This window comes from Chelonia mydas, chromosome 2 (genome assembly GCF_015237465.2).
Source record: "Chelonia mydas isolate rCheMyd1 chromosome 2, rCheMyd1.pri.v2, whole genome shotgun sequence".
NCBI lineage: Eukaryota > Metazoa > Chordata > Testudines > Cheloniidae > Chelonia > Chelonia mydas.
In genome coordinates, this window is record NC_057850.1 from 152266776 (window position 1) to 152280607 (window position 13832).

General features: G+C 43.7%; 1 protein-coding gene across 2 annotated transcripts in view; it reads left to right on the plus strand.

Annotated features, from left to right (window-relative positions):
* The first annotated feature begins 304 nt into the window (after window positions 1-304).
* Window positions 305-13832, plus strand: part of SLC9A3 (solute carrier family 9 member A3) — a 76213-nt gene continuing 62685 nt past the window's right edge. For both annotated transcript variants that reach the window (XM_043540376.1, XM_027821392.3), the window contains exon 1: window positions 305-726. In XM_043540376.1, coding sequence (XP_043396311.1) covers window positions 525-726 — 202 coding nt within the window. In that variant the 5' untranslated portion in view covers window positions 305-524. The remainder of the gene's footprint in view (window positions 727-13832) is intronic.

The window sequence follows — 13832 nt, forward strand, 5'->3', positions numbered from 1 at the left end:
TGTCCCCGGAGCGCGGGGGCTCCCTGGTCTCTTCCCCACCCCCACCCCCCGCTGCTCCGGCTCCAAGCTCCAGTCACTCAGCCCACCCATGACCCAGTGCCTGCATCCCTGGCGTGCAGGTGCCGCCAGCCCCCAGGCTCAGGCCCCACGTGCTCAGCGCTGCCCAGAGTCCCGGCTCGGCAGAGATCCCCGGCAGCGCGGCTCCCTCCGGCCCGGCTCCGCCGTCTGCAGCAGCCTCCTCCGCGGGCTCGTAGCTCCGCCTCTGGCGGCTCGGGGACAGCCCCATAAAGGCAGCCGCCGGCGGGCAGCGGGACCCGAGCTGCAGCATCTGCCCGGGTGCACCGCGCGCGGCGCCTGGCCCGTCCCGACCCCTGCCGGCCCCCAGCGGGGAGGCAGCAGCTGCCCGCGCGTGGGCAGGGGGATCGCGGCGCCGGCACGCGCTGAGCCAGGGGCAGGGACCGAGGGACACAGGCATTGCCGAGCGCCTGGCGCTCCCAGCCTGGGCAGTTCGGGGCGCTGGGCGGATGAGCTTCGAGATGAGACAGGTGCCCTTAGCCGAGGGGCTTCTGGCTCTTCCCGCAACCCGGGCACAGGAGCAGAGCTCGGGGGACCACCCAGCTGTCAGCGGACCTCAGTCCTTTCAGATCGTCTCTTTCAAATGGGGGCATGTGCAGGAGCCCTACATCATTGCGCTCTGGATACTCGTGGCCAGTCTGGCCAAAATCGGTGAGTCCAGAGCTCTGTGTACATCTGCCCTGGCTGATCTCCCCCACTTTAAGTAAAAGAGGCTCGTTATCGCCTGCAATGTTCCCTTTTCTATACACAGGGGGGCTGTTTTACTGGATTCTTTGCCAGCTTCGTTTCTGAAGCGTGCCATCCACAGCGTTCAGCAGTGGGCTTTTGGCTATACCCGTGGATAACTCACGAGTGCATTCTCATTGGCTGGGACCATAGCGTTTGTATCTGATGGTTTATGAACGCACTCTTATTGTCATGGGTCCCGGGGAAAGTGTTACAAAACTAAACCAAGTGCGGAATAGGAAATCAAATTTGGTTGTCTATAAAACGACTGCACTTGCTTATGATCTACCTTCCACCTCTTATAGCTGGCAGCAATGTTATATAATGAAACTTTAAACAAATACTGCCAACCCACTTATCTGGAGCATTAGTATCCTCTGCTCTTGTTATTCAGTATGGTGTTACCTGCAGGAGAATGCAAAAGTGTAACCGTTTAGCCTATGTGGAATATGGGTCAATTTGTATGTTTTAACTAACCAAGAGCTATTGTTTTCTGATCCATGTGACATTTCTAAAAGTGCAAGAGTTTCTCTTTCCATATTATTATTACTAAGGTCTAATCAATTTTATGTTTGTTTGCTAGTGGGTTTTTTTGTTTGTTTTCAAGTGGTTTTTTGTTTGTTTTGTTTGGTTTTGTTTGCTTACTGGTTAGCCGAAATTGATGTTAATAGTTTGATGCTATTATCTGTGAAGGCAAACGTACCACAAACTGGATCTCTAATTTTGCTGTAATGTTAAACATCTTACAGGGGTGATTCACCTCCAAAAAGAAACCGAATGCAAGTGCTATTGGCCGATTAAAGGGCCATCACATTTCACAGATGAATTTCCTTACTTGTGTTGTTAATAGTAATAATTAATAATACTTTAGATTATTAAAATTTAAAGATGTTTACAAATTTAATTCATTGTTCACTTTCAATGTAGTTTGCAGGTTGCTCAGATTGGAAATTGTAAACAGACGAGTCTCTTTCACTTTTTGGTTGGGGATACATTCTCACAATGCAGCAATGTTTGGGTTGTAAACAGCATTTAAATCCAAACAAAATTGTTTCCATTAATATTTTAAAAATGAATGAAGGATATGAATGCCAGTTTCAGTATAACTTTTTAAAACAAACTTAAGTTTGGGGCTTCATCTACCTGAAAACATATATGTAAACGTAAGATCTCTGTGAGAATAAAGAAAAGGAGTACTTGTGGCACCTTAGAGACTAACCAATTTATTTGAGCATAAGCTTTCGTGAGCTACAGCTCACTTCATCACTGTAGCTCACGAAAGCTTATGCTCAAATAAATTGGTTAGTCTCTAAGGTGCCACAAGTACTCCTTTTCTTTTTGAGAATATAGACTAACATGGCTGTTACTCTGAAACCTGTGAGAATAAAGTTATGAAACCTATCAAGAAAATGTACTTTGAAAGTGTAATCTCTTGATGAACAAGATACCTAAATTACCTATAAAATGTAGAGTTTTGATTTGGTTGACTTTCATTGACAAGTTATGTCAATTTGAAGAGACATAAAAACTGTACAGTGACTGTTATTCAGTAGCCTTGGATACTTTTGACTCTGAAAAAACAAAATCGGTGATTGGAGAAAGGGGTATAGGCAAAAGAGTAGCACTACTGTCAGCAGATAAATTCAGAAATTACAAAAATACATCTGTTGCCAATTTGAGCCTCCTCTTCGGGGTACTCTCCTAGAAAAGTATTTTAGGGTTTGTGGTTTGTGTTGTTATGAACTGGCTTCTGTGTATGTGTATCACTGCTCTCTACTGAATGGAATCAGTGCTGTACAGCTCTATGTCATAAGCACTATACAGCTAACAGCTAGTGGGGATTCTCCTTTACTTTTGAAGCATGATGAGTTCTATTTCAGCCTTCACCCTGAAGTCCTGAGTAGACGGTGTTGTGCTGCATAATGGTGTCCACTACGTCTTTGGTGTCCGTGGATTTGTTCCAGTATCATTTTAAGGCAGAGGCAAATAATTCAGGAACTGCATCTGGCTCAGTTTTTAAATGATTGGAGCTCTCTTCATTGCTACACAGATTCAGTGACCATTGGTGGCGGACAGTGACCCCAGATACTTCCCTTCTCCTCTCTGCCCGTTTTTGTAACTGTGTTTCACTTGAGGTGGTCTCTGGAGGGGCACTGAGCAATAACTGCATACTGTAAAGCACAAGTAGCACGTCTTGAGCTGGCTTAGCTGCTCCCACCAGCCACCAATCAGATGAGTGAAATGCAGATGACCACTGCTGACTGGTGCAGACAGAGCCAGGGTGTCTGATCTGCAGACAGGAGTAAGTTTTTTTTTCAGAGAGACAAGGTGGGTGAGGTAATATCTAAACGCAGGGTGGAACAGATTGTTTAGCATAAGCAGTTAGCCATATTCTAACGGACCATTCAAGGTGAAGTTTGTTTCAGTCAGATCAGCTGCAGCGCTGACTAAACGGGATGCTGGAAAAAGGGAGGTAAAAAGGAAATGAATGTTGTTGAGCAGGATTTAAGGAGGGGAGCAGAAGAAAAAGACTAAGGGGGAACTCCCGTAGGTAGGCCATAGAAAGAAAGAGGAAGAAGACGAAATGCAAGCGGCAGACTTTCTGTCTTGCTTTGCTTCTTTTGTAGTGCCAAGGTAGCAGCGATTAACCTCAGCATCCTGGCTAAGGATACCGCCGAATGGTGGATTCTTGAGCAGACATGGAGCTGGCTCTTATACCTCCCTCCCTGTGGCCCCTTGTGCAGTGCCCATGGCAGAAGATGGGAGAGGCATTTTGGGGGTGAGTAGAAGTGGCTGGAGTAAAATGTGCTCCAGCAATCCCTAGATGGCGGATGGTCCCTAGGAGCTGCTCTAACCACACACCACACAACAGAACCACTAACCCAGGAACCTATCCTTGCAACAAAGCCCGTTGCCAACTGTGTCCACATATCTATTCAGGGGACACCATTATAGGGCCTAATCACATCAGCCACACTTCAGAGGCTTGTTCACCTGCACATCTACCAATGTGATATATGCCATCATGTGCCAGCAATGCCCCTCTGCCATGTACATTGGTCAAACTGGACAGTCTCTACATAAAAGAATAAATGGACACAAATCAGACATCAAGAATTATAACATTCAAAAACCAGTTGGAGAACACTTCAATCTCTTTGGTCACTCGATTACAGACCTAAAAGTTGCAGTTCTTCAACAAAAAAACTTCAAAAACAGACTCCAACGAGAGACTGCTGCATTGGAATTAATTTGCAAACTGGATACAATTAACTTAGGCTTGAATAGAGACTGGGAGTGGATGGGTCATTACACAAAGTAAAACTATTTCCCCATGTTTATTCCCCTGCTCCACCCCCACTGTTCCTCAGACATTCTTGTCAACTGCTGGAAATGGCCCACCTTGATTATCACTACAAAAGGTTCCCCCCCTCCCCACACCCCGCTCTCCTGCTGGTAATAGCTCACCTTAAGTGATCACTCTTGTTACAGTGTGTATGGTAACACCCATTGTTTCATGTTCTCTATGTATATAAATCTCCCCACTGTATTTTCCACTGAATGCATCCAATGAAGTGAGCTGTAGCTCACGAAAGCTTATGGTCAAATAAACTTGTTAGTCTCTAAGGTGCCACAAGTACTCCTTTTCTTTTTGTGAATACAGACTAACACGGCTGCTACTCTGAAATCTAACCAGTTTGGGGCTGGGGCTGGGGCTGGGCAGAGCAAGGGGGATCCTTAACAGTCCCATCTGCTGTACCCAGTAGAAAGCACAGCAGAGAATCTGTCCCATAAAATATTTTTTAAATTGCTTGATCAACTATCTGATGCCAAAATATTGCTCTAAAATATGCACCAATACATTTGATTTTATTAAGGTGGTCTAGTGACTCCATAGTTACTCTTCTGATGAGATCTGCAGGTATGGTGAGGATTAAATCCTTTTGTATCTAATATAAGTATAATCAAATGACATGATTTTGTAGGATGAGGATTATTGGAAGTTAATGAATGGAAGGTGGGCAAGTAAGCTAAGTCTCCCTTCGCATGTGGAAGTAACCATCCGTTTTATTTTCCCCACCAGTAGTGACACTGGCTTTACATGTATTTTGTGCATCTAATGGGCAAGTGTGTGAGTGCATTTAGGACCTGGCCATTGTGATTCATATTTGTTTGCAGAACATAATGTGCCACTGACACGTTACTCTAGTGAAGAACTTTCAGAGTATTACCAAGTAAGCTTACATATATAATTGATTACAGTTTTTCTATCTGAAATGGGGTACTCTTCAAAAATGCAGAAAATTGCATGTGGTATTTCAGTTTTCTGGGAAGGATCCACTTTCCCATTTTCTTTTCTTTTCTTTTTTTCTGCATCAAGGATACTTCTCCCTCCTGCCCAAGTTGGTACGATTGCAGGTATGGGGACAGTGTCAGCACTTGTCTGGCCTCCTTCACTGTTTCCCACGCTGCACACATTTTTCCTTGGACTGGTAGTGGCTGGGGACAGTCAGGTGGGAACGATGTGACGCAGCTGAGTGTGCTATCTCATATATCAAACTTAATGAGATTGGGTTCTATTCCTTTAAAAGGTTCCTGTTACCTGTTCTAGGATACACAGTGTTATCCTTTGCCTATGGGATTTATTTCTTCTCATGAAAGGCTCCCTTATCAATATCCTTCGGCAGGGAGGCCAATAAACTCTTTATATGTGAAAAGTGAAACACATGAGTAAGACCATGTCTAGACTAGAAAGGTTTCAGAGTAGCAGCCGTGTTAGTCTGTATCCGCAAAAAGAACAGGAGGACTTGTGGCACCTTAGAGACTAACAAATTTATTAGAGCATAAGCTTTCGTGCGCTACAGCTCACTTCATCGGATGCATTCAGTGGGAAATATAGTGGGGAGATTTTATATACTAGACTAGAAAGGGTTTGCTGTTATAGCTATGCTGGCAAACCCTCCTAATGGTGATGCAGCTTATCTCAGCAAAAGGACTTCTTTCCTGCATAACAGCTTCTACGTTAGGATTCCTGAGTTATGCTGAGTAGGTGTGTGATTTTTTTCATACCCTTAATTGACATAGTTTTGTCTGAAAAATGTTTAAGTGTAGGCCAGGCTTAAAGTGAAAGACAAGAATGGACACTCACTATGGGTTTTTTTTTTAAACACACCTCTTTGATATCATAAAGAAACAAAATAAGCACACAATCTTCTCCACCCCTTTAAAAGGCAGGGAATGAGAACAGAAGACATACAATGGGAAAGAAGAATATTACAAAAAAGCCAGAAGTAGGAAAGAGACCAACAACTCATCCAAGGGAGTGAGTACAGGGAAGAGACAATAAGTTCCGGAGAAAAATGGAAGCAAATTTCTTTGTTTCAATGCAGAGATTGTATTGCCAATTTCTTTTCTGCTGCCACTCTAACAGTGACTGTTATGTCATCACCACCAAAGAAAGGTATGTTTTTGCTGCAGGATAACTAACGTGCATTAGCGATCTTGCAGTAAAATCCTAGTGGAGACAAGGTTCGGTAGTTTTTACCATGCTAGATGACGTCAATACTATTCTCCCGCCCATGGTTTACTTCAAGGTAAAAACTACAATGCCTCATCTTCACTAGAATTTGACAGTGGGATAGCTAATGTACTTTAGTTATCCTGCAGTAAAAATCCCATAGTAAAAATCCCCTTACCTTTTTTGCGATGAAGACATAGACAATGACAATGCAGTTGATTGCATGGTTTACCTTAACCACAAACAAGACAAGTTACCACTTTCACCTCTGCAATCTTGCACATTGATGTTGCAATTTGCAGGCCTTCTCAGGCCAGGTCTACACGAGAAAAGGTTTGCCACTATTGCTATATCGGCAAACCCCCCCAGCATCAATGCATCTTATACCAGCAAAAAAGTGCTTTTGCTGGTATACTTATACTGGTTCCCTGAGCAAAATAAGCTACCGACCAGTGACAGCATTCTTATGCCAATGTAACCACGTCTACACTAAGGCTTTTGCTGGTATAGAAATGTTGCCCAAAAATCATATCCCTAACAGACATTTCTATACCAGCAAAAATTTTCTAGTGTAGAGCTGACCTCAGTCTCGCACACTGGCAACAGGAGCAGAGCGGGAGAAAACTCACCACCACATTCCCTTCCCCAGCACCTTGGGGCTTTGCTTTCAGCTAGTGCTCTGGATGGTTTGGTGCCTAAGTGAAATTCAGAAAAAATACTTTGCTTCCAACATTTTTGAATCACTGTCATTTGAAAAAGTTTGGTAGCTCACTGTAGAGGGAAAAAATTCCATTAAAGCACAGCTCCCTCTGGGGACAAGATACAGCATTAGCCATCGTCACAGTCATAGCCGACCTGCTGTCTGAGCCTGGGACATTCAGCAGCTATCAGCAGAGGAGGAGTAAGGAAAAGAGGTGTCTTTGTGAGGGGAGCATGGGTTCTTCATTCATTATTTCACTGTACTAAAGTAACACCAGTGTTTTAAAGATGTCTTTTCTGAGACCCTACAAAGAGTTGTGGGGAGCTGCGGGGAAGCAGAGGTTTATACCTCTGGTCAAGCCTCACTCTTGTCCCTATAGGAGCATCACATCATCTACATGCTATTTTAACCCTATATTAGAAACTTAATTCATCCCAGAATATGCAAAAGTTCATTCACAGAGGTAGCTACATCCAAGATGTGGATTCACCTCCTGGCCTACACAGCCCTCCCTTGGGGATTCATTCATAGGAGCCCACTGGAGAAGGCTGCCTGGGTGATGTGTTGTCAAATCAATGCATCTCTCAGATGCTCTGGCCCCATGCCCTTCCCAACTGGCTGCGTCCAATTTTTTGGACGTGTCAGCCAACTCTATCTCCAGCAGAGCTTGAGCTGTGGGTATAACTGTAACTTTGTTTCAGGCAAACTTCCACTAGGGCCCTGTAGTCTGAATTCAACCAGCTTCTGCCAATGGAACCCATTTGACCTTAAACTACATCTTTAATTATTATGCATGTAAAAGAATTCCAAGTTAACTTGGAGTCTAGAATTCTGTTAAAAATAGGGAGGGGAACTTATGAAGGAAATCTTTATCAAGTTTGATTTTCCCATCTTCTTAGCTTCCTTACTTAATGCCCCAGTCCTGTAAACACTTAGGTCCTGTCTACATGGGGGAGTTTAGAGAGATCTCCCACTGTGTTGCAGCTCTTCCAGGACTAGCAAAATGGACCAGCCACTGATGTTTTTACTATCATGTTGTCTAGATCTACTGTGAGTGGTGGGAAAAATGCAGAGGAAGGTATTCTTAGACAGAGCAGTTAAAACTGTTAACACCTGTGTTCCTGTGGAGAATTTCAAATATGTCAAGAGGTGGGTTAGGGAAGAAGCTGTAAAATGCAAGAGTCCAAGAGCTCTAACTCCAGTTTAACGCCCCAGGGCAATTTCTTGGTCACAGGAGACATTACTCCCCCCATCAATGTAAACAGTCAAAACAAAAAAACTTTTCACTCCAAGTTTCTCTTCTTGGCATTGTGGCATAGAGACTATTAGTTTTAGTGACACTAGTGAATTAGTTAACTAAAGTGATTTAGTAAATTATAAAAAAACCAAAACAAAACAAACAAATACAAGAGAATAACTGTGATGGCCATTCTCTTCCTTCTCTGTGAAGTGTTCTCATCAGGAAGAAATGCTGAAAAATAAAAAAGGAGGACATGTTAGCAGAACCATTTTATTGTTTGGGGTGTGTAGGTTAAAAAGGAGGAGAGAGACTCCTGTGATGATGATACTGCCAGAGTCTGCAAGGGGGAAAGATACAGTATGGCCATTGACAGGTTTCAGAGTAACAGCCGTGTTAGTCTGTATTCGCAAAAAGAAAAGGAGTACTTGTGGCACCTTAGAGACTAACCAATTTATTTGAGCATGCATTGTCACAGCCATGTCAGCCCAGAGATTGATTCATTTGGTAAAGCACTCTCTGTGAAAGTGCTAAGAAGGAATACGGTTTGCATTGTAGCAGGTAGGGTGTGACTTTGTTGCCCTTGGGCTGAATTTTTCCATCTCCCAGCCAACACTAAAATCTGGGAAGAGGCTAAAGAGGAACAAATCTGGTGGTATATTGTTCCCTCCAAAAGTGATAAGTCCCAGCAGCTCCCATTAACCTTAACAAGATCTGGGGTTGCTCATCTCTGCTGTAAATGAGGCCATAAGTGAGGTTTCGCTCAGGCAGGTTCCTCCATATCATCTCTCTAACAATAGCCACGTGGTTATCTAGAAATACTTAAACTTGCGATTTTTTTCTTCAGTTTGGTAAGTCACTGCTAGTTTCACACAGTTTATTGTACTATTTTATCATTGTACACAGTAATAATTATTTGCATTGATATTTAGAGTAGTTGGTTTGGCCTACATGTAATAAACCTTTGGCATTTAAAGAATTATCTTTGGACATGACATGTTCTATATTTGAACCAAACTTTCTGAACCCAAGAGTAATAGGTCAGTGTTTTCAGTTTGAAGAACTGTGTACACAAGACCTGTGTTAAATTTACATTCTGTAAATGGATGCTCGTGATCACATTTTGTTTCCATCTTACTAATTTAATACATTCAGAAGGATGCACTAAAACAATTCTCCTTCCTTTCCCCCAGTTTCTTCCTCCCTCTGTACACACCAGCCTTGCAAATTGCAAGTCTTAATTATTTACAGTGAGGAGCAGGATATCAAGGCAGTGTAGCTCTACAAGACTCAGATTACATCCAACAGATAACACAGCAGATGCACAATAGTAATTTGTGTGAATTACATAAGGAAACAATGGCATTTAAAGGAGTGCTCTGACCTGAATACAATTCAAGCATGCGTACCTAAGACAGAATCTCTGCCATGAGTTACTTTCCAGTTCCAGTATATAAAGTGATTTGTGTCCTTTGTGGAACAATGGAATCCTTTTTTTAATACTGTAGTTTTGGGATTACTGGAACCATAAATTTACCATCTTCAGAGCTGATGCCATTTATTATTTAGAGTAATCTGCAGGTCTTGACCACAGGTCTCTGGCACAGTAGTGCTGCAAACCACAGAACTTTGGTAACTTTTCTTCAGATATCACTTTGGTAGCCTTGCTTTTGAGAAGTGGAGTTACAGGAATCCATGGGTTTTTTCTTTCATTGGTTCATCTACTGATTTATGTTTGAGATTTGTTTAGTAGCGGAAGCGGGTATTTGCGTTCCTAGCTTCTGTTCCTTGGATCTGATGCTTTAGACTCATGTCACCAAAACTGCAAAGGAACCTAGAATGAAAAAAGCCAGTGGGTTTCACTATAAAAAGTTATTTAATTGAATGGTCTGGATTCAAATTAACATTCTTTACTCCTATTTCTACCATTGATTCACCTGCACTGAAATAGGAGCTGCTGATGCCTTGGTAAATGATTGCCTCGCTTTTCTGTAATCTCTGGAAATTCCTTTCTATCCTATGCTGAAGTGCTAGGCTTTAGTTTCTCAGAGGAATATTCTTTGAGTATTGAATATTCCTTTACCTCTTTCAGAAGAACTAGTGTTGGTCTGTGGACTTTTCCCCGTCTCTTTGCTGTTGTGAAAGCAAACCAGTGTACCAAAAGACTGTGCTACATCAGGACTCTCGTTCTTTCTAGAGATACCAAGAGGCTCTGTATTTAAAGGAGACTCAGTAAAAATGATCTTCACAAATAGCAAAGCCATGGTTATCTATTAAACTGTTTCTTTACTATTTCAGATCACTTTGTAGTCCTACTTGTAAAATGTTCATCCCAGTGAAAGCTGTGACTTGATACTACAGTTGTCTGTAAGTTAAAAGCATTGTAAAGTCATAAATACTGAGACTGTGATCTCTCAAGGACGAGCCAAGATGGAATGCAAGACATCAAGTGGAAACATGTTTAATTAAGGCCCGAATATTTAGAAAACACTCAAGGAGAAGGACAACTGGATAACTTTTTGAAGGGCAAATGCCATCAGCCAGGTTTGAAGTAGGTGGGTCTAACAGTTGAAGTGCCCACACTGCTTTCCTCCAGGGTTGTGTTGTGGTTGCCACACCTACTGATGCTATCCAATTTCTATTCACTGCTGCCATTATAGGCCGAGGCCATGTGGACAAGAGTGGGTTGGTTACACTATGATGATTATAAACAAGGCCTGAAAAATCCACTGGCCCAGAAATATTTCCTTGAGTGAGTGCCATCAAATTCCACGTTCATTTTCCAAAGGAAAAAAACACCTAGTCCTTATGCAGTATTCCAACCCCAAGTGTTCAAAAATCATGAGTCAGGCCTCAAAATTATAATTAAAACAATGTTTTTGAAGGGGTGGATTGTTCTTTTTGCCTGCTAGCTTCTGAGCCTTTAGGTTGTACTTTGGTCATGTTTTTTCTGCACTTTCAGAGTTGTACACATTTTAAAAATGAAAGGAGAGATTCTTGTGTAATCACTTGACTCTGGAAGCTGGGGCTTTGAAAAACCACCCATGGTAAAGAAGCCCTTGAGGAATTCCACCATGATTTCAAAAATTTCCATCCCATCATCAACCTCAGCCTGGACCAGTCCACACAAGAGATCCACTTCCTGGACACTATGGTGCTAATAAGCGATGGTCACATAAACACCACCCTATACCAGAAACCTACTGACCGCTATTCCTACCTACATGCCTCCAGCTTTCATCCAGACCACACCACACGATCCATTGTCTACAGCCAAGCTCTACGATACAACCGCATTTGCTCCAACCCCTCAGACAAACACCTACAAGATCTCTATCAAGCATTCTTACAACTACAGTACCCACTTGCTGAAGTGAAGAAACAGATTGACAGAGCCAGAAGAGTACCCAGAAGTCCCCTGCTACAGGACAGGCCCAACAAAGAAAATAACAGAACGCCACTAGCCATCACCCTCAGCCCCCAGCTAAAACCTCTCCAGCGCATCATCAAGGATCTACAATCTATCCTGAAGGACGACCCATCACTCTCACAGATCTTGGGAGACAGGCCAGTCCTTGCTTACAGACAGCCCCCCAACCTGAAGCAAATACTCACCAGCAACCACACACCACACAACAGAACCACTAACCCAGGAACCTATCCTTGCAACAAAGCCCGTTGCCAACTGTGTCCACATATCTATTCAGGGGACACCATTATAGGGCCTAATCACATCAGCCACACTGTCAGAGGCTCGTTCACCTGCACATCTACCAATGTGATATATGCCATCATGTGCCAGCAATGCCCCTCTGCCATGTTCATTGGTCAAACTGGACAGTCTCTACGTAAAAGAATAAATGGACACAAATCAGATGTCAAGAATTATAACATTCAAAAACCAGTTGGAGAACACTTCAATCTCTTTGGTCACTCTATTACAGACCTAAAAGTGGCAATTCTTCAACAAAAAAACTTCAAAAACAGACTCCAACGAGAGACTGCTGCATTGGAATTAATTTGCAAACTGGATACAATTAACTTAGGCTTGAATAGAGACTGGGAGTGGATGGGTCATTACACAAAGTAAAACTATTTCCCCATGTTTATTCCCCTGCTCCATCCCCCACTGTTCCTCAGACATTCTTGTCAACTGCTGGAAATGGCCCACCTTGATTATCACTACAAAAGGTTCCCCCCCACCCCGCACCCCGCTCTCCTGCTGGTAATAGCTCACCTTAAGTGATCACTCTTGTTACAGTGTGTATGGTAACACCCATTGTTTCATGTTCTCTATGTATATAAATCTCCCCACTGTATTTTCCACTGAATGCATCCGATGAAGTGAGCTGTAGCTCACGAAAGCTGATGCTCAAATAAATTTGTTTGTCTCTAAGGTGCCACAAGTACTCCTTTTCTTTTTGCGAATACAGACTAACACGGCTGCTACTCTGAAACCAAGCATCATGAGACTCACATAAAATCTCAGGAGTTGGCCACGCTGCGTTGTTTGGGAAGAAAATCTTCCAAATGTAAACCAGCTGTAAACCAATGCAGTGCTGTCTTCCTTAGGCCTTGTTTTAGCAGAAAAGTTGTCTCACTTTAACTGTACCAGTGTAGTTAAAGTAGTACAGTGATAGTCCCCTAGTTTGGACACAGTTAGATGGTATAAAGGTGCTTTGTATCAGCCTGGCTATTCCCATATGGGAAGGGGATCAGTGGCGTAGCCAGGTGGAGATAACAGGGGGAGAGGAGATTTAAAAAAAAGGCGCCACCCGCTTGTACTCACCCGGCGGCGCTCTGGGTCTTCGGCAGCACTTCGGCGTCGGGTCCTTCACTTGCTCCGGTCTTCGGCAGCACTGAAGGACACTCCCCTCCCCTCGCCACCACAGTGACGCCAAAGACCGGAGCAAGTGAAGGACCCGACACCGAAGTGCTGCGGAAGGCCCGGAGCGCCGCCTGACCCACCACCGAAGACCCGGAGCACCACTGGGTGAGTAAAAAATTTAAAAGGCGCCAAAGAATTAGAAAGGCACCACTTCTGCTCGATGGGGGAGCAGCCGCTGCTTCGCTCCCCGCCAGCTACGCGACTGAAGGGGAATAAGCTACACTGATACTCCTGGTTTAACTGCATCCGCAGCAATATTATACTGGTATAACTGCATCCACACTGGTGTAACTATATCATTAAAAAAATCATACCCCTTAAACGAAATACTTAAAATTCTGTGACCCGACCTAAGTCAGCAGAGCAACTGCTCCAGTGTCATCTCTGAGTCTGATGGGTGAGAGGAAGGAGCTGTCTGCCGCTGTTGGATTGAAGGCCATACAAGCCATACTGGAAGGCTCGACACATGAGGCTCTCTTCTGGGATGGCAGGGTGGCCTCCCCCAACACAGCTGCCTCGTCAGCGAGCTTGTGTTTATTTGGGTCTCCCATACAAATGGGCCTGCTGCCACTGGTCTTCAGGCTGGCTTAGTCTGTAGGTCCCTTCCAGCAGGAGGGAAACCTCAGCACCACATTACTGTAGCAGAGACTGTGTGTGAGAGAGGGCCCTCCTATCACTTCAGTGGAGG